This window comes from Poecile atricapillus, chromosome 4 (assembly GCF_030490865.1).
Source record: "Poecile atricapillus isolate bPoeAtr1 chromosome 4, bPoeAtr1.hap1, whole genome shotgun sequence".
NCBI lineage: Eukaryota > Metazoa > Chordata > Aves > Passeriformes > Paridae > Poecile > Poecile atricapillus.
The window spans coordinates 29,163,271-29,185,045 of NC_081252.1; the positions used below are offsets into that span (position 1 = coordinate 29,163,271).

Sequence of the window (21,775 nt, forward strand, 5' to 3'; positions counted from 1 at the left end):
AAAGGTACAGCTCTTCAGTTCTCCCTGCAAAAGATCTAGAGTGAAGCAGAGAACATCACCATGAGGTACTCGGTTACTGCCATGGAGCAGCTACAAGCCCTTGTGCTTCCCCTGGACATGTGAAAGTGGGGTGGAGGGAACAAAAGATGGTGAAGAGAACAGCGTTCTTGCTGTCCCACATGTTCTTGTTATGCACATTACCTTGTCTGGAAACGGTGGAGAGAATTTTGATGCTTTTCCCCTCTTCCGGAGGGTCCCTCCTCTAATCTATCAAGCATTTCCTCTTACTCTAGCCCTTTACATAGCTAGGGGGAGAACAAGAAATGAGCACTCTGAAATTTCATTTATCCTGAATCAACTGCTGTGCAAATGGCAGCTGCCAAGGCAAGAAAAACCAGAAAGGAGCCAGCACCGCTTTGGCCTCCAGTGCTGCTGCTCCCTCGAAGTGAGCAGAAGCCCTGCTGGGGACTTGGGAGCTGTGCAGGAATGCCCCAGGAGCCACACCACCTCGGATAAGGTTTTTCAAGTGTCGACTAGCTAGTGTCATGTGCCTGCTAGCAACGTGTCCCAACCTCATGGGTTGTATTATATTAAACAGAGCATCTTGTCAAGAATGGAGTCATATGTGTCTTTATCCACAGCTCAAATCTTAAAATTGTTTGAGAGGATTTAAATCCATCTCCTGGGAAAGTCTTTGGTTTTTTATCTCCCTTACCAAATGATCTCTTACTTTAGGGGATTACTACTATTTTTTTTTAAGTAACAACTGAAATGACATGTCAGTGCCAAGACCGAGTTTTAAACTCTTCTACAGAGTATGGCACTTGCTCTGATTCAGGCTTCAGGTAAGTTCATGTTTACTGGGTTTGAAATTGGAAGAAATTTTATTCAACTTGATTTCAAAAACTTAGGTTCCGAATTTTATTTTTTTTTACACAGCTTGGTAAATAGGAAGGAATGAAAAAAAAACCCCAAGTTTGTCTTCACAGCATTTCATTTTTTTATACCTTTGTGCAGCTTCAAATAAACTAAAATTACCTTTCTGACTTCATCCTCGCTAATGCTCGAAGACATTTTTAAGGAAATGTTTTTGAAAAATCAGAAAACAATTTGTAATTTCACAGGAAACAGATATCAACCAATCTTTTTTGTTTGTGACTTGGCTTTTAACACCCATCTCTCATGGTGTTTCAGCCCTCCCAAACCCAAAAGCAAACAGCTATCCATGCTCACAGGAAAAGCTCTAATAGGTAATGTCATGGAAAACTTTTATCTCACCTGTGTTTCTCTTACCCAGGAAGGAGAACAAAATTTTAAAGTCAGTGGTAGAGTATTATCCACCAGAGTTTCTTGGAATAAGAGAAGGTTACAAAGAGAACAAAATAATTTGATGAGACATGCAAAGAGAATTCATGACAATAAAAACACAGTACAATGACCTCATGCAAATATCATACAGATCTTCTTGAAATAAATAGACACGGGTGGTTTTAAAAGAGGCACACAGCACCTAAAGGATCAGATAGAAATCAGATAGTAAGTCTACATTAATTAAATATATGACTGTTAATACCTTATTAAAATTTTTACTTACGTAAATAAATGGAAAATGCAAGCCACATTAGAAGTCTTTGGATGTAAATAACAAAGATCTTGTATATCCATAACACTTAGAAATTTGAAGAAAACTGGGAAGGAATGATCAAAGCTTTTCAGCTATCTCAGGTGCCCCAAACTCATTTTGTCAATCAGTCCAGATTCAGTGAAGTATGAAGTTCATCAGTCAGTTGTATTCAGCTAAGTTTTCAGGCAGTAATTTATATTTTGTAGGAATAGAAATGGGTAACTTCCCAACAGGGCAAGACCTATCTTGTGACTCACCGCTCTGAAGGGAAGATATTTTGCAGCATCTCTCAGGAAATGGGAACAGGTTTTGCTTGATTACCCTGGTAGACATTTCTGTCCAGGGGAAGAAACAACCCATTTCACTGCAGGGCAGCTGTTGCCAGATCAACAGGATGCTCAAGACCACAGAAAGCAGAAGTAGATGGGCAAAACACTAAATCTGTGTTGGGAAGGAGCTTTTATTCTTCTCCTTCTAACAAAAGCATGATACATGGGTATACTGTTTCATAGTTTCATAGAGTTGTTTCATAAGTTTCATAAGCTGTTTCATAGTTTGATGGGGTGTTGTCTGTTTTGGTTTTTCCCCCCCACTTTTAACTAGCATTCAACCAGTGCCTTTTCTACCTCAAACCAGTCAAATACAGACTTCCACACTGATGTGAACTTCCTGTGCTCCTCATTGCAGCAGCCCTGATGTACCTGAGAGTTTGTACACAGACTTATTTCACAATATCCACTTAAAAAAGACAGTATGGAGGCAAAAATATTACGAAGCATCTCTGCTTTTAAGATTTATTACTACGCCACTGCAACCTAGGTTTTGAGAATCATCAAGAACTTCTAAAACATTAAAATGCCACGGGGCACATCGTGTTTCTCCATGGGGCTCCTCTACCAGAGAGCCAGCCACAAAAAAACATGGCCAAGTGCACGGAGTACACTGAGCAGAAGTTGTCACACTACAGATTACACAGAAACAGAGTTTACCTCTAAGTTCTCAACTAAGTTTGGATGCCTGTTCTGGAGAAGCTAAGGCCCACATACTTCGTGTGTGGTTAGTCGAACCACCCAGAGCAATTCAGTATTTTGTGCCCAAAGGGACACTTTGCAAGTAACCATACAGAATAACAGAGGCAGCACTACCCCAAAATAACGAGTCAATGGCAAATCCTACATCACGTGTGGCAAGGTCATGAGAAATCTCTCACCAAGTACCATCCTACAGGGACTGAATCTGCTCCTCACCATTGCATACATAAACCAAATCTTCCTGGGATCCTCCAGAGATGGGACTTATCCCTCAACTCAGGGTATGTTCCACATTAACTGTTGTTTCTTCCTACTAAGAATTCCAGCAGGCAGGAGAGGCTGAGCTAGTTACAACCCAGGCACAGAAGCTTGACAGCCGAGAGGGCCACGTTCATTAAATGCCAGTGAGACCTCCAGTGCAAACACTGAGAACTACATCAGCGGGCCACAAGTGGTCAGTCCTCCTTCCATGATAAAAAAAACATATTTATTTCAATACAGAAATAAATTTGTGTCTCTTCGGAGTTAAACTAGCATGTTTCCTGTATGAAACATAGGGCAAACATTTTCATTTGTTTCATTTGCACCCATGGAGAGGAGACACACCACAGAGATTCTCTTAATTTCTTAACCAGGTATTCATACCCTGAACAAATGTTGGAGTTTTAAATGGTTCAAAGACATACTTCTATTTCACAAATGCTTTGGTGTTTCTTTTAATTAAGCTTGTTTATAGATTTAATGAGAGAATTGAGTGGCCTTAAGCAAATAAAGGTTTTGTAGAATTTTTCCAGTTATACAACTTATTCTTGACAAAAAACACATAAAATTTATTTAAATTTGGAGAATTTTAATTCAAAAATATCAATACCTTAATTCCTTTTTTACTGTCTCTTTGGTGTTCTTTGCCAGAGAGTTCCACTAAGTTAATTGTAGGTCTTTTTTCATTTTTCTTGGGAGGAGAATAGGATTTGGTGGGGGGAGGGTGTCAGGAGACACATGGAAAAGAAAATCAACCTTTTGTCCTCTTGCTTCCCCCTCCTTTGACTCTGAAAGTTTTAAAAGATGAAATATTTGGGAAGGGCATAATATAGCAGAAGTCAAGACAAAAGCAAGAAATTATGGAACACAAGAAATTAATAAATTCAATTTAAAGGCAAAATGGAAATAGAATGTAATGAGGAGATCCTTTACCTGACCTCCCCCAAAGGGGAAAATTACACATTGTAGATGCTAAATATTTTGGGCCTGATTACAATCCTGTGTATTTTACAGCATCTACATTTTAAGACATGTGACTTTAGTTGAACCCTTTTTGATTTACACCAGCTTTAGTTAAGTCTCATGTCCTGTTTTGCTTTCCCTTAAACAAACAAATTTACCTGTTCTTCAAATTAAATCTGTTTTTAATTTTATATAAAGCATTTAGGAATACTTGTCATACAAAAGACATTCTATTACACAGAGGTATATTGTTTTTTGTTATTATTTTTTAGGTTTACCAGCTGCACTGCATTTCCATTGCCCCTCACATAAACTCTAACAATTTGGATATGGCCAAATCTCTCCTAGCATTGCTTCTGGGGCCTACTCTTTTTTATTTAATTTCTGACTAAAAAATTCAATCAGGACCATTAAACAATAACTACTTTTTACTAAGGGTAAAGCTCAACAACATATAAATATATTTACATTTTAAGTACCTTTAAGGATCTTCTTTCCCCTCTGTTCTCCCTCTCTCCTTGGGGATGACTTTTGGGTTCATTGATTCCCTTTTTTCACCATTTTTATATTTAGCTCACAACCAAACCCTCTCAACAGATAAGGCTTTCATAGCAGTAAAAGGGTAAGAGTGTGCAGACACTGGTAGTGGGTGGAATGGGGACCAAGGGCAACAGGATTCCCTCACTCCAGCACTTCCACCAAATGTCTCATGGCCTGGGACTGTGGCTCCAGCAAAGCACTTGGAGGACAAGCTAGGGCCAGAAGCCATGACATGGGTGTCCAGAAATCCACAGCAATACAGCCCATAGCCGCCACAAACCCCTTCTCCACAGGTCACATTTCTATATTACTATCAGGGTAACTCAGTAGAGCTCATGCCATGCTGCACTGGAGTCCATAGGTGGGACTCCTGCCCCAGAAACTGCCTCCCTGCTCCTCCTCCTCTTTCCCTCTTGACAGATGGTGTGTGGAAGCTGCAGCCACAACCCTGAGAGCCAAGAGAGCTGTGGAGACCCCACTTCAGGTGATGGAACAGATGGCCGGAGGAGTAAAATTCCTCCTCCTCCTCCTCTGCCTTCATCCCTTACATGTGTGTGCGGTGGGACAGGCTGTCGGTGCCCTGCAGGGTGGCATTCCAACACAGAGAGCAGGCCAGCCAGCACTCGCTGGGCTGCCACCACAACACCCTGGCAGGGGCTTGATGCCGGCTGCGGAGCATCCCCCTGCTGACGTCGTGCCTGGCCCCATCAAGCAGTCCCAGCTCACCTCTTCCTCTCCAAAGGTTTGCCTCACCCCAAAACTGTCAGCAAGCACAGCCACCGGTGTAATTGCCGCCTGACCCGGCTGAGTCGCGACGGGTGGCTCCAGCTGCAGCCCGAGCAGGAGGCACAACCGCAGCCTGGAGAGAGGCAGGCTCACAGCGTGCAACCCCGGGCATGGAAACAGGAGGAGAAATATCACATCCTTTGATTTCTGTATTTTTGGGTCTAATTCTTAACACCATGCTCCTTGTGAGCAGGAAGGCAAATGATGCAATAAAATTGTTTTGAAATCCTTATTTATATTTTTTCTCCTGCTGATATTTTTTGAAAAAGATTAGTACTGAATGTTACAGTTATTCCTCATAAATAACTCTGTTTCCTGATTAAAACAGTCCAGGACGGTGTCAGAGTTAATTCACAACACAGTGTGCTGTGACTAGCTTGGTTGCTCTCAGTCCAGGATTTCAATCAGCCTCTCTGACCACAATTAACCCTTTGGAGTGGGAATAACCAACTTCTTGGAAGGATGACAAAGCAAAGGGAAGCACTCTCAGCCCATCAAAATTAATAACCATTTATAAACATTGCTTCAAAAGCCAATGCAATAATAGGTCATCTTCAATTATTTCAAGCTATTTCATTATTTTCTTCAAAGCACCTTCACCACATCAGTGAACTAAATGCCACCCATCCATACTCCCAAAGCTGCATGTATTTTAGGACTGATCTGAAAAAGAAGTTCTTTCCAAAAGGAAAGTTTCAGTGAAACATGATGAAGGTGCAGGTCCCACCCCTTGGAGGCTACAAACTAAATCCCCCAGTCTCCACACCGGGAGCTGACGGAGCAGCCACACGTGCGGAGCAAGAGGAGCAGCAATGGCCAGGCAGTATTTCCCCATGTTCCTGCCGTGTGTGTGAGCAGGAATGCTGCTGGCCCCATCAGAGCTTCCCCAGCACCAAGAGCTGTGGGGAGGATGTATGTGGGCTACATTGGGAATGCTCAGCACGTGGTTTTCCAGAGGATCATAACTCACAAACCAAAACATGGATTCGCGGTAGCTCAGAAAGATGGCTGGCTTGATATGGAAATAGCTGAAATTTCAGCCTCTCTCCCTCCCCCAGCTGCGTACGTTGAAGAGTTGTTAAAACAAGAAAAATATCTATAATTAGCAAGTCTACATACACCCATTTTCTTTGCAATATTTTTAGCAATATTGAGCCAAGTTACTCAAACTTTCCAAAGAAAAATAACCGTAAGGAAAATTCCCTTCTCTGGAATGAAAGCAGTAGAAAAATATGAGGTTGAAAAGGGTTAGAATGGAAACCATTGTGCAACCTTAGCTATAATAAGGACTGAAAAAACTGATTGTTGTTTATTACATTTATTTCATGTTGTCTGATAAACAGCTTTCATGTTGTCTTCAGCCATCACAGCTGAAGACTGTATAGAAGACCAAATGCAAAATTACCTTCGTTCATATTGGCTTTCTAACCTACCTTAAATAAATGGGTTTGGAGCTAGGATGGTGTATCTAGAGGCTGTAATAAATATCCCACTCTCAGGGTTACAGCAGACTCTCTGCTTTGTAAATAATTGAGGTTGATTCCTTCTCTTTATCACTGTTCAATTTACATCATCTTTATTTCAAAAAACTAAAACATAAAGAGACAAATATATTAAAATAAGTTTCTTTACACATCCCACTCCCCCTCATCCCCCCACTTTTTGTAGCACAAGTACATCGCTTTAGAATCAGGAGATAATATGACAGGGCAGAAATTCCTTGTCCACAATATAAGAATTTACACTGAATGGTTAGTTCATTAAATAGTAGCAAATTAAATCAAAATTCATCCTACTAACAGGCTATACAACAAATTTGATTTTTCTGCTTGCAAAGGAGAGAAAAAAAGAACCTCAAGGTAGCACTAAAGATACATCTCTTTGATCTATCACTAAAAGTGGGCAGCAATAAAATAAGGAGTTCAGTCCATAATTTTTCAAAGACATTGTCTATATAGATGTTAAATAAAGCAGGATTATAGTACATTTTTCTCCCTAAAATCTTTGAAGAAGCCATTTAGTGAACTATGCAGGCTTAATTCCTGGCTTGATGCACAGGTGATGGACAGCGACCGTGAAGCTCAATGGTTACAGGTCAGAACAATGTGCTGCAATTTTCCTCTTGCCAATGTATATTTATACTCACCTCTCTGGCTGTAGTTATTTCCCCATTTTTGTCTCAGTGTAAGAAAATGACAAATAAAGGTGAGAAGGGGAAAAAAAGAGAGCCTCTCCTCTTTGGTATGCAGCCCAGTTTGCTACCAAGAAGGGAGCTTGCTTCACAAATAAACCTGAGAGCATCTAAATTTACTCCCATTCTAGCATTTGGTAACCCAGCCTCACTCTGGCCTTTGGTAATTCAAAGACAATGACTATGTAAACCTCAGCCTTAGCTTCCTTCCCAAGGCTTGGCTCTTTCTATTGCTGTGCTCCAGAGCCTGCTCTGGCCCAGAGTTTTCTGACTTAAAGAGTTAATCAAACCTTTCTGCCAGCCCAACTCAGCATTACTTTTCTGGGTCTTAAAAGTTAGCACTTGAACCTGAGCTGGTGACTCAGAGACCCCTGCTAAATGAATTCCTGGTTTAAGTGCACTGACACGGATGGAGTCACAAAAGGAACAAAACTGGTCCTTTGCCTTACTTGCTGTTATCCACAATAGGCAGCTCTATTTTTCTACATAACAAGCACCAGAATACAGAATATATTATTAGCTGCCAAGAAATGTAGAACAAACAGACTTACATGTTTTTCCCTTTATTTCCATCATCTGACCTTTGTTTTTTATGTCTTAGGAGCAAGATGCAACTTTATTTACCTGTATAATCTAGATGAAATGCTAGTTTGTGTGTAGAAAGTTATGTGAACTTTGGCCTTTGAATTTGACTTTCCTTTTTTTTCCAGAGCATAACATAATGAATTAATGGAAACATGAAAAAGTTAGGTTTTAGAATTATTCTAATTTCAAGTTTCTAATTCTTTCAGTCCAGACTTGATCCTTTATCCTTCCCTAGAGGTTTGAAGCATTAGTTCATAGTCTAAAATATAAACTTTTGTCCTGACACAGAAGGTACTAAAATCACTCATATTGCCCAGTTCAATAATAATAGCTTTGGAATCCCCATGAAAAGATTGACTGTAGCAAAAGGTGCTACTAGCCACCTCAATTTGTATAACACATCAGTAGAGAGAAAGTTAATTATTAAAACAGCAGAATTCAAATTATTAGGATGATAACAAAATCTAATAGGGAAACAGAGTAAATACTAAGAGAGTCAACATGAAAAAGTAAACCAGATAATAATCTAGGTACGACTTATGGGGGGTGAGAAGAGTTTAAATAGAATCACAGAATCACAGACTGATCTGGGCTGAACAATCCCAACTCTTTCCTCATAGGAGAGGTGCTCCATCCCGCCGATCAGCTTGGTGGCCTCTCCTTTGGACTTGCTCCAACAGGTCCATGTTCTTCCTGTGGTGGGGACCCCAGAGATGGACACAGCACTGCAGGTGGTGTCCCCAAGGACATTCACACCATTCAAACCTGCAGCTGAATATATTGACTCTGGTTTTCCTCACCCGTCTGATCAACTTTGGATGTTTAACTTATATTTTCCAACTCCCCATTTTTTTTACTTCTATGTACCTGCCTAGACTTTGATTGCTAGTGAGAAAAAACATCTCACTTCTACCCCATATTTTATGTCTAGGCTATGCAATCTCTCCACTTTTACATACCAAATGAAAACCAATATGATACATGCTAAATCTTGGTCTTCCTTGGTTAGGAATTTTTCATGAAATAACAGTAAGTAGCCCACAACATTGAAACAAAGGGAATGATGAATAAAAAATTAAAGTGCTAATGTCTACTCATAGTTCTTATTAAACAAAACATCAATTCTGGCATAAATATTTAAATTCTGTATAACTTTATTGAAAAGATCTTTTATATCCATGCCTCTATATATCAAAAAACACTATTCTGATAAAACTATAATACTTTATCTAAAAATGAACAAGAGAACGTTCTTCACAGGGATTCTGTGCATAATCAAAGAAAAAATAATTTGGGTTTACCAATGTATCTGTTTTGTTATTTTTTTTTAACATTCAACAGGTTTTATTATGTGAGTTTTTTCGTTATCTCTGTCCCTACCAGTTTACAGATGATCACCAATTCAGTATCTCTGGGGCAGGAGCAGGGAGCTTCTCTGTGGAAATAACATCCTTCCAAATTTCATGGTACAATTTATTAATTAGTGGCTAAGAGCCTGTTCTTTTCATTTTCTACCACACACAACCCACATGGTCAGCAACAAACCATCAAAGCAGTCCAGATGGTTGCTTTCAGAGGTATTTTTCAGAAAGGGATATAAAAAGTCTAACAAACCAAAGGAGTGACAATCTAAGTCACTTTTGAGAGAACACCATATACAACTCAAGAGAAACAGCGACCTTAACTGTAAGGGAAGAGCTCAGCACAAAGCATCTGGGTGGTAGAGCTCTGCTGCTTCAATGAAAGCCACTGTCTGTTACGAAGAGAGAAAAATCCCTCCCAAAAATAGTAAAAAAAAAATAAGCAAGATGATTAAAAGCTTACTCACATGCACTCTCTCTCTGACTTAAACATTATTAGCTCTCAGCTCCTAAACACTGAATTTACAGGTGACCAGCTAATCACAGCAGCTTTTGATAGCTTTTTCATTCTCCAGCAATAATGCCACTCCAGTTTCAACTTGGAGGCTGTATAACTTTTTGCATTGATTGCATTGATTAAAATGAGAAGATACTTAATCTACTCTAGTTCTAATTCTTCATATGATCTTAGGAAATAGGACCACATTTTTAATACTATATTTAAAAATAGTTCTAGAAAACATACATTCCTATAGGCCCAGTGCTTTTCTCAGGGTGGGAAAGATGAGTAATGCTTCCAAAAGACAAGTACAGTAGCTGAGGATGTGGTGCAGCAAACTTGGTTAAAGTCAGTTAAACTGTGAAGTTCAGAAAATTTTGTTTCAAAATGCTCCTGGGAGGAGGAATGCAGTGTCAAAAAGCAGCTCCCCATCAAAACTGATGTGTATGTCCCTACATCTTTTAAAGCCTTTAGGAACTGTTGAGCAGGCCTCCCATCAGCCTGTCAGATACTGAACTTCCCAAGACGAATGAAACTCACTTTTGCAAGACTTGTAAAGCAAGAATGTATGTAACCTGCTTTTTCAAAACACACATGCTGCAAATACAGATACTGACTGTACTGACATTTCTCCATTACAGCTTAAAATAACATCCTGTGTGATGCCTATATGCTGAGCTGTTAGCTCAGTTTTGGAATTTCTAAACACTGGTTTGCTTTCAAAGAATAACACTCCAGTTTCTGTACAATACATGAGAGCACACTGGCTCTTCAGCTGGGAAACAAAGTTAAGAATGTGTGGGCTTTGGCTTCAGAATTAACCATGCTTTAGTAATCTAGTATACTAAACTGTTTCTTATTAATGTATCATGCAAATACTCTCCAGTCCTCCCACAAGTCTGACACTTTCCCAACATATCAATAGCAAATGTTCTGTGAAATGCAACTTTTCTGATGTAGGCCACCCTGACTTTCAGTGTGATCTCAACCCACCATCCAAATCTTCATGGCAGATGCATAATGGGGTTCTTTAGTAGGGGAAACAATATAGAAAAAAAAAAAAGTTTTGTTGCTACTTTGATACATCAAATTTATTTGCTTCAGCAAAGAGATTGCTTTTTATTTACTTTTTTTTTTTTTCTTAATTATAGCTGAATAGCATCAGGTTTGTTGGGTTCTCAGAGTCAGAATATAAAGTAATGTTGGGAGATGGTTGGTATCAGCCCTTCGTTATGTAACTAGCTGATTTTACATACAATTTTTAAGTGCCTTGTCTTAACCCCAGCTGTTTTCTGCCTTAATGCAGATGAGATAGAGAATATACCCCGGGACTTCTGTTACATGACAAATACGCTCTGCAGAGGCTCTGCCACCACTGCCCCATCTCCCAGAGGAGATTTTTATTTGATGTTGCTGTTGCCAAGCCACATGCCAGCGTCACGTTCCTTCTGCAGGTGGCAGATGTGACAAGGTGAGCACAGGGCAATGTCTCATTAACCAACAAGAGCTACTTGTGAGCAGGCTAGCTGGTGCTGGCTGCAGCAGAAAGCAGGTGAACCTGCCCTGCTAGCCAAGAGGCTTTGTGGTTGTCCCAACAGCTGCCCCACCTCGGTTGCTACCAGCACTAGTGTGACCCTTACCCTCACTGTTTCGAAGCCACCAGCCTGTAGTCCAGGGGTCATTACAGGTTGTGGCCCTAACAAGAAGGCATTCAAAATTATATATGAAGGTATCAGAGGAGTATATAGCCATTGATATTTAGTTTTCATATGTTTGTGATTTACAACTTTTTACGCTACAATAAAAGCCACAGTGTGATCTACTCTCCTCTGAATCAGCCATGGTATCTTTCAGGAGCTTTCTGTAGGCACTGCTGAAACAGAGAACCTTGAGAAATGATAGAGGGTATGTGTTCTAAATTTTAGCTTTTTATCTCCCTTCTGGTTTTTACATTCTCTGTTCAGATGCACTACAGTTTTCCCCTATGAAACTCAGAGCTATCACTTCACAGAGGCTACACTAATAGTGCAGGAGACAAAAGCCATGTGGGCTGCGTGAAGGCAGATCTGGGGTGACGCAGTGGCTGAGCAGAGGAGTGAGCTCAGAAAAATAACAGTGCATCAAGCGTGGAAGGCAAATTAAAGAGATTTGGAAGCTTAGGTGGGGCTGGATGCTGACCAGATACTGGTACCCAGACCACACAAAAAAACAGAGAGCAGTGCCTTGATAGTGACATGGGTCAGGGAGAAAATTTTAGCAGCTGTTTTTCAATTGAACTGCATTTCAGAAGGGAGATGACAGGCTCCAGTGGCCACTCATGGACCACACAAACATTTCAACACTTGCCTCTTTAGGCATGGATGGGAGATATAATGAAAAACCTCAGCAAACAATAGAGTCCCTCTGCAATGTTCTTCAATACCTAGTCCTATAGAATTCCTGGATTTTTTTTTTTTCTTTGTTTGCTCCTTTTTAGATCTACGTCTTAGAATTAAGAGATGATGAGGAACAATATTTTGGAAAAACAAAGGCCACTGCACAATAAAGTTCTGTTTGTACAAGTAAGAGTTTGAGCTAAAACAAAAGGTAAGTGAAGCAGTCCAGAATTTGGTCCCAAAGCAATGTCCTCTGCCATATTTCATTCTGCATCCACACTTAACTGATAGGTGCTATACCTGTGTCCTCTTACTTCAGCATATGCAAACTCACTATGCTTGTAAAGGACAAAGAGCTTTGCACTCAGGCTTAATGCAAGACACAACAGAAAAATGAGGGGGAAACTGGTTTTCCTAGACTTCTTTGGATTATGCCTTTTTTTATCCCCAAAATTGAAAACAACTGGAAATACTTAGGAAATTCAGGAGATTTAGGGGTTGTTTATAAAGAAAATGAAAACAACTGACCCAAATGTCTCTATATTTTAAAGCTCCAAGGTAAGGGCATATTAAAAATAACCAGGTCCTCTAGTTTCTATTGCCTAAAGAAAACTTAAATCTAAAATAATTGTTTTTTAAAATTGATTTCCTTTAACATGTGTACAAGATTAAGTGGTTACAAATAGAAATGCTAGATATTCTGAAATATTTATGGCAAATATCTGAGTTGCTTATTCTGGCAGCTTCCATAAGAAGGGATCATTATGGTATCTACAATTTTTTCTCCCAGAGAAACAGCAGGGAAAAAAAAGTAAGAAAAAAGAACAGGATAAAATGAATACAGAGTAAATTGCAGCACATACCTCTGCTTCCGTTCCCTGGTAAAGAAAAGCCATTATATGCATGCTACAAGACTAATCTAAACTTCTTTTCCAAACAATGTACTCAAATGAGCAACTGAAACAAGTGGGTGCAATTCTTAATATTTTCTGTTTGCAATGGAGCAATATCTGGTTCATACTTTTTTTTCTCCCCCCCCATTTAATAAGGATTTCTTTATCTTCAGGATTATAAAGCACAGCCACATGCCCTCTAGTGAGCTACACAACAACTGCATCTTGGTAGGTGGAGAGTGGTCGCCTCATTTAAATGATGGTTCTTTACACTACCATGTGCTGTTTTTCTCACAAAGGTACTTGTCATGTTTTACACTCAAGCCTTCTGCACCTTCTAGTTTTCTGAGAGTTCCTTTTCTCAGTCCAGGAAATTAAATGTTCTGAATTAGGGAATAGAAATACTTAGTCCAGTGACTAGCATTTAAAGCAAAGCTAGACTTGGAAACTACAGAAGTCCTGTTGCTTCAGCTAAGTATCAAAGGCACAGTGTATGAAGAACATTTTCCTAAGTTTTCATATTTCTTTGGGAAAATAAGAGAATTCTAACCTAATAAATAAATGACCAGAAGCCGTAAGAAATGTACTAATGTACTAATATACACATTATATACACATCGTTATGGCTTGGACGTGCTCCTCCCTGTTTTGGAAAGAATCTCTCCTTCCTTACACACCATTGAGTGAAGTGGACCAAGGCACATCTCTGAATGCCTTCCAGCATGAGGACCTGAAGAAGGATCTTCTCTATCATGTCCTTTTAGGAGGGCTCATCTGTCCCCCCTTAGGCAGTAGCTATTTGGAAATGGAGCCCTACTGGTGTTGATGAAATTGTGCTTGCAGCAAGCAGGTTTGTCCCATGCTAACATTTGACTGAAGGATACTCAGTCACCTTCTTCAGGGGGCTCTCAGTTACGTGTAGATATTTCACAGGTCACATGTGCCTCCTATGCCACAGACTGGCAGCTCCCCTTCAAGCCATGCTCTTTTCTAGAGAGATAATTCAGCTCTTAGCCAGCAGCTGCACCACTCACATGAGCAAAGTTTAACATGTGCTTGAAACTTTACAGGATTGGATTAAAATACAGGGTTACCCAAAGTTTACTGCAGTTTCTTTTTTGCTCATTTGTGCCCCTGCAATGCATCGTTACCCACATGCTTAAAGAGTCTTACTCTGTCATAATCCATAATATTTGGCCTGATGCTAATAAAGCCTGATTCATATGAAAAGAATAAGAACTGCTGTTGCCACTGCCAATAGTAATAATGAAGTATCCTATTCCCATGATACAAATTAGAAATTCACGGAACATGGGATTCCTATTTTGTGATTATCATGCTCCATAGTTAATAAAAATTGCAATACAGTTATACCAAAAGCAGCAACAAACAAAAAGATAGAGGGAAATTTCAAATTAATCCTGTTTCTCTAGATATGCTCAAAAATTACATAATACATCAGAAAAATGAACTTCTGACTTACAGATTATATATTACATTTGGAATCCCAGTCTCATCTGAAAAGCATAAAATGCCTTTTTGAAATGTTTATTTAATTTTTCTTGTGACAAATGAGGAACTGTTGTATCCAGTTATGGAACACAAGTAACTGTCACTCTCTCCTTTGCCATTTTACTAGATTCATACCAAAAAGCAGCATAGCAAATGTCTTTTCCAATTATTAGGCTTTGGCATATTTTCCAGCTATTACCTTGTGACCCATACATTTACCCCAAGTCCTCCTTCAGCTGTGTTAGGTTCAGCTGTGCACTTAGCAGGTGGTTTGAATGTATTTCAGTCCAACATTAAGGGCTCACCAACCCAAAGAGATGCATCAGTCCTAAAATCCCCTTTCCACAGGGAATATCCGCAGATTATAAATACGATTTTAATATGAGTCTATATCTTTTATGTAAGAGTTTACTTAGAGGTTACTATTTCTGTCTGAAAACCTTGTCATCCCAACTGGAGTAGGAGCTGGAATTTCTCCATGTTGAGCAACAATAAATGTACTTCACATGAAGATGTTTATCTGGATGCAGCAAGGCAGTTATTCCAGGGGAAATTATGGCTGACAGCATAAAAAAGTCTGGTTAGTAATCCAAGTGACATCTTGGGATATGTAAAAGATTAAGTAACAATGTCTGGAATGGACTAGATCAAGACAAATCCAAGTTCAATGGGAACTTAAGCAACTAAAAGAGCACTAAATAATCTGAGGAATCCATCTAAAGATTCAAGATGAAAACAACCTCATTCCTTTGCTTATATTCCCTTGGTCTGGTTCACAGTTTTGTTGTTGATGGATGCCTATCTCTTTAGTCAATGTCTAGCCTGTCTCTTTAGGCAATACTTTATAGCAATAAGACATGTTATTTATATGAATAAAATTTGCTAGCAACAAAGTCTGATCCTTACCAAATATGGTCTCCTTTCTTGGTTCCATCATGGTTCATAACCAAAGGGGTAAAAACCCACAAAGTTTTACTGTTCATATTAGAAGCCTTCATAAGAGAGGAATGTTTATTTACAAAGCTTTCACCCAAAAGTAGAGATCAGAATGTATTTGGGGGAAACTACAACTATGTTTATACCTGATAGGAAACAAAAGCTTCTCTCCTGTATTAAAAATGGTCTATTAAATTTTCCTATCTACCATATCTCCCTACTAAACTAGAAAGTTCATGATCCTGAGATAACTCAGGGACTCGGAAATCTTCTCAAGAGAGCATTCACCTGGTGTTTTCACACATAATTTTCACAAATACCTATTTATTTTTAATATCGGTTTTGTTGTTTCACTTTCCTATCTAAGCAAGAAGCAGGATTTTGGAATTTGACACTACCTGTCTATTAAATTTGTATGAAAATGTTATTTCCACACTTAAAATTTCACTTAAACCTGCAGATAGGCAACATAATAAGGCAAAATAATTCATTTATTAACTGCTAAATAACACAGCCCAACAACTACCATTCATCCCTCCCCATCTGAAACCTTGTATCCTAGCCCTTCTCATTAATTCAATATTTAGTTATGTTCATCACCACAGTTGTAAAACACTTATGGGGATGATAATTAAAACAACCTGAGCCTATTAAGCATAATCAACTTGGTAAAGGAGATAACTTAGTCTCAACTTCTAAAATAAACAAGCCAGGCATTTGTATTTGGAATCCCAGTAGAAGACATGACTTACAGCTCATCCTCTCCTCCCAAGAGGACTAAGTTATGTTACTCCCTCTGCTCAATCTATATATAATTTTACTGCTTGAAGGTAAATAGGAGCTTGAGGGTCTTATGGACATCACCTGGTCCATAAAAGAGACATTTTTGTGAGCAATGTTAGACCATATGTCCCCTCCGCCAGCTGTTTCAGGAGCTGTTGTGCCAGTTAGAGATGATGCTGGCACAGGCTTACATGGTGCCCTCTAGATATGAGAGATCATAAGAACAGATCCTGTGCATTTCCATGTTACGTCCCAATAGCATTCCTGTCTTATGGTGTAGGGCAGGAAAATCTCTGAAAACACCCTCCCAGGCAATAAAGGATAATGAAAAGTGCTTCAAAAGAAGTTAAGCAGAGCTCTGAAGACGGAACAAGAAAGCAGTCTCCATACACAAAACTTGCACTGTGTCATAAATCTAATACATGTCTCTCATTCTGACTGAACTGCCATGCTCTTGCTCTAATGAAGTACAAGGCAAATGTATTGTACCCACCTTCACTAAAGCCAGCAATAAAGCTCTGTGTGTGTCTCTGTGCAGCATCAAAACATTTCACATTATTGTTTTAAATAGCAAGAGGACTGCAAGGAAGGACGTCTGTATTTTCTTAATAGCTGTAACCACAGTACATAGCACATGTCAAAATTTTGAAAAGAGAACAGATTCCCAACGCTTTGTACAATGTATATGGTTTCTTTGCTTTGATGTCTTTGCTTCTTTATTGTATTAAATTATCTGGATTTAAAAAAAGAAGAAAAAAAAGAAGGTTGTCTTTTGTCTTGTTACTGAACTGTCAAACATTATTTGAGCTAAGAGAGCAGCCAGGGCCTCCATAACAGTTTTGGGGAGGGGAGGAAGGAAAAAGGAAAATTGCTAAGTATCCTGCCTATTTGCATAGTTAGGTATTTCAGCCATGAGGACTGCAGTGGGATGGCATTGTTCTAAGAGTTACTGTAAAAAAGAGTTACTGACTTTTAAAACCCAGATGAAAAGGTATCTACCCTATCACTCCTTAAGGAAGTCCTGCATCCCGTCACACCACCATTGTCTGCAATTCTCCTACCTGTCTTACATTTCCCAGAGGGACAGGATGGAGGATGATTTCTGTCTCTGGTCACTGCTTTGTGGATGCAAGTGGTATTTCTTGCATGCTTTTTCTTCTAACAAACAAGCATGACAGAGCGAAAAGATCAATTTCTCTTTTTTTAATATCTAGGCAAAAATGCCTGCCAACAAAAATTATATTGCTCTGCTGATGCTTTTTTCTTTACCTGGAGCATCCTTGAAATCAGTACCAGCTGTTGCACAGAAGGGTTTTGGTGCCCTTAACAGAGATTTATAACTTCAGGAGAAGGAATAAGTGAGAGGAGCACAGAAACCTCATAGAGAAAGTATTTTGCTGCCATGGCATAGAGCTGTACATCAAATAGACCTGTGTCTGCAGAGGAACTGGAAAAGACCTCCTTCAAATCACTCAGCAACTGTAGAACTGGATAAAAAGTGTGGCCCTTTGAAGTCAAAGGCAAAACTCCAGGTGACTTTAGGCTGGCCACAGTTTCAGCTTTGAACTCAAATTTGAATGCAAATTTCACAAATCACCAGGCCTAATATGATTCAGATTCTTATAAAATAATCACAGCACTGGAGCAGAGGTCTCCCCGGTCCTTTGCTCTGGCTTATTCAATGGGAGTTTCCAATGCTCTGCTTGTTACACAGCTCAGTACAGGCACACAATTCAGACTGTAACCCTGAAAATAGAGTCAGCTTTCATTGAAATGAGTGTTTCTGTTTGTAAAAACAGTCCCTAAAGCTTACATTAACAGATCTGGGATCTGCCGGTCTGGCTTGAGATCCTCTAGGCCCTGGATACCCACAAATCTCTGTCTATAACATCAGAAATGTTCAAATGCTAGCAGATTGTGATAAATTTCCATTTTGAGGTCACAAGAGGGAGAATTAAGAGTTTAAATGGAAAAATGTTAGTGGAAGTGATGTGAACTTACTTGTCTGCAATTGTTCATGTTTAATAAATGTTGATCATATATTTCTTGATCTAGACCCAATGGCTAATACAAGCAGGAAAAAAATGCATGCTTCTCCACCCTCCTTGTGCTGCTTCTGAGCCATAAACAAAGTCTGACAAAGAGAGGAAATGAAGAAGGTCAATATTTAGTTCTGCAGTACAAGCAAAGCACAGGCTGCAGGCAAGAGTGCAAATTTGCATTGCAGGGTAAATGACTTCCCAGAGGGCTCCATGCAGCAATGGTTGGACCACTTATAGCTGAGGTCCAACTGCTGCTCTCATAGCTGCTGCTCTCATAGTTGCTGCTCTCATAGCTGCTGCTCTCCTTAGTGCACACAAAGCATGCATTTGTTTTGTAGTTTCTTATGTAAAATCAGTGATATGTAAAACAAACGGAGCTAGAAGGATGATCAGTAGACACATAATATCCAGAAAGCTGTAGTACTTCTCCCCTTTAATACCAATACTTAGAAAATTCTCATTTAAGACGAAGTATTCAAACATAAAGACTGATAGGAATTCAGACCAATTTCATGTTTTACATACTCTGTATTAAAGTCCACAAGGACAGTAGCAAGGTCATTACTAACCCTAGAAAAATAGCTCCGGTGGCACGTGAGATAGGGCAAGTCCCCGAATGCTGGTGGGGCAGAGTAGGAACAAGGAAATTGGCTTTGCCAGCTAAGCCACCATGCTATAGACCTGTACACTGAAGCTCCAGTCCCAGCTTACCAGTTTTTAGCATCAGGGCCAATTTAGGCAACTCCTTTCTTGTGCTCCCTTCTTCCCATGCTATCTTTCAGCTGAGCTGGTTCAGCTTTCCATAGGACCATGTGAAAAACCAGGAAAAGAAAATAATTTTAAATAAACACGAATGGTTAGGCATGTTTACAAAAATAATCTTACACAAATGAAAGCAGCAAAACAGTTGTTTTAGGTCAGGGCTGGCAAATGTTGTCATTTGCCATGCCACATGACAACAGCATGTCTTTGCCACCCAAGACAAGCATCAGCAGTACTGGGGGCCAGCATGGGAGTAGAAGAAACTGCTGGAGTCAGGTCAAGAAATGGGTGGTAAAGAGAAGGCTGCCTGTGATCACAGGCTCTCAGCCAGGTTAATGCTTGTTACCACTGATAAACCAAGTCCCATGAATACCACTGTAAGCAGAACTGGGAGTGCTGTGAAGATAGACAAGAATGCCAGAACTGACCATATCTGAGTGCTATAATTTGCCAGCAGAAAGCACATTAATTTTTTTTTTCTTTGCTGTTAAATTAAAATTGCTTGACTAGACTTCTAACAAGGCAAAGAATTACATAAACTCTTTTATCAAGAAGCATACTTAAATGAAGGCTTGAAAAAATGGTGCAGGTTTCTTTTAATATTGTTTAAATGCTTTCACTTTTGAATTGCAGAATTTACCTCTGACACCTCTGCAACCTCATGTAAAAGAGTCTGGTTTTATGTTTATGGCTAACACTTAAGAGGTCTTGACTTTATTTGTTATTGGAATGAAGTTACCAATACATTCATTCACATGAGGAAGTCACGTAAATATTGCCTTGTAACTTCACATGTAACTTCATCCTAATAGAGGCACTTGAGGTTTAACAAGCATTTTATTTGCCATGAAAAAATGAAAAATAGTGTATGGCAGCTTACGCAGAGCATTTTAGTCTCCTGAAGATACATGTGATATCAAAAACCTCTCAGCAAAAGCCAATTAAGTCAGCAGTTATCATAAAATACACAGAATTTCCTGAGTTGAAGGGGATCTACAAGGATCATAGAGTCAAAGACTGCACAGCACAGCCCCAAAAATCACAGCATGTTTCTTAAAGCCTTGTCCAAATGCTTTGTGAGCTCAGAGAGGCCTGGTGCTCAACCAAATCATGGTACATCATTGCAATGACATGAAGCTGAGTTCACAGCAGAAGTGTTCAGCATATAAAATCAACTCTTAACAAAAGCTATTGCTGAATTGAATGTTTTTCTGTTGCTATACTTAGTAGATGGACACAACAGCCATGGGGAAATTCCAAGCTGCAAAATCACCCTTGGTGGTTTTGGCATCAGCCACATCCTGCTCCAAGGTATAGGATGCAAGCTGAGTGCTCTTGTAGTGAGGGAAGCAGGACACAGCTGGAGAACAAACCATCTTTTCTCACAGTGAGAAGGAATACCAGCAGGGACACCACATGGCATGTTCCAGACTGCATGTAGGTAAACTGGTGGGGTTTTAACATACAAAAAGAAAAACAGGACAGCAGCTGCCTCTGTAATTTCAAATATCAGAAAAGCAACCAAAACTGAGTATTTGTCTCATGATTTGAGAAATTGCGACACTTGCAATACCAGCAATTTTGCCCAGAGCTTATGTAGGGATGTACGCAACTGTGGGAGCTCATCCCTTGAGGAATCGGAGGTAAAATGCCTGAGCCATCATTTTAACCAAACAAAGCAACACATGGCATGTTCCCTTCCTACAATCACTCCCCAAAACTCAATAACCTCAAAGTCCCATACACTAGCATCATGAGGAGGGAAATAAGAAAAACTGGGTTTAACTCTCTGAAATGTCCTAGGTTTCAAGTGCTGCCTCATGTTTAATGCCTGAGACAAGGAAAATCATTACTGAAGCAGCATCATTTAAAGAAACCTCTCACATCTCTCACTTGAAATGAGCCAGCAGTGCCCTTGTGGACAGGAGGGCTGATGGTATCCTGGGGTGCACCAGGAAGCCTGTGGCCAGCAGGTCAAGGTAGGTGATCCTTCTCCTTCACTCAGTCCTGGTGAGGCACATCTGGAGCGCTGTGTCCAGCTCTGGGCTCTTGAGTAGAAGAGAGGACAGGAGATCCTGGATCAGGTCCAGCGGAGAGTGATAGAGAGATTTGGGATCTGAAGCATCCCTCTTATGAGGGGAGACTGTGGGAGCTGCACCTTTTTTGGAGCCCAGATTTGGGGTCTGGAGAAAAGAAGACTGTGTGGGGATCTCATCAATACTTATAAGTATCTCAAGGGCAGGTGCCAAGAGGATGGTGCCAGACTTTTCAGTGGTTCACAATGAAAAGACAAAGAGAAATGGCCATAAACTAAAATGCAAGGAATTTCACCTCAATGTGAGGACAGACTCCTTTACATTGAGGATGGCAGAGCACTGGAATAGGCTGCCCAGGGAGGAAGTGGAGTCCCTCTCTAGAGACATTCAAAACCCACCCAGTCATGTTCCTGTGTCACCTGCTCTAAGTGCTGCTGCTTTGGCAGGGGTTAGACTAGATGATATCCAGAGCTCCCTTCCTAACAATTCTGTGATTGTGTGACATCTCTTTTTTTTTTTTTTTTTAACAGAAAGCACACAGCATATTTGGAAGTAAGATCTCTGTATGGTAAATGTTTATTCTGTTACTGCTCAA

At 39.8% G+C, this 21,775-nt stretch overlaps 1 protein-coding gene across 3 annotated transcripts in view; it reads right to left on the reverse strand.

Annotated features, from left to right (window-relative positions):
* DKK2 (dickkopf WNT signaling pathway inhibitor 2) overlaps window positions 1-21,775 on the reverse strand; it is a 148,232-nt gene that overhangs the window by 41,985 nt on the left and 84,472 nt on the right. Inside the window, exons 1-2 of one of the 3 annotated variants that reach the window (XM_058838997.1) lie at window positions 21,038-21,190; window positions 19,094-19,178 (exon numbers count right to left, since the gene is read on the reverse strand). The exons of 1 other annotated variant lie outside the window; for it this stretch is intronic. In XM_058838997.1, the coding sequence (XP_058694980.1) occupies window positions 19,094-19,106 (13 nt within the window). In that variant the 5' untranslated portion in view covers window positions 19,107-19,178; window positions 21,038-21,190. Of the gene's footprint in view, window positions 1-18,341; window positions 18,475-19,093; window positions 19,185-21,037; window positions 21,191-21,775 lie in introns of those variants that run through there. One more of the 3 variants, XM_058838999.1, reaches the window with a different exon arrangement.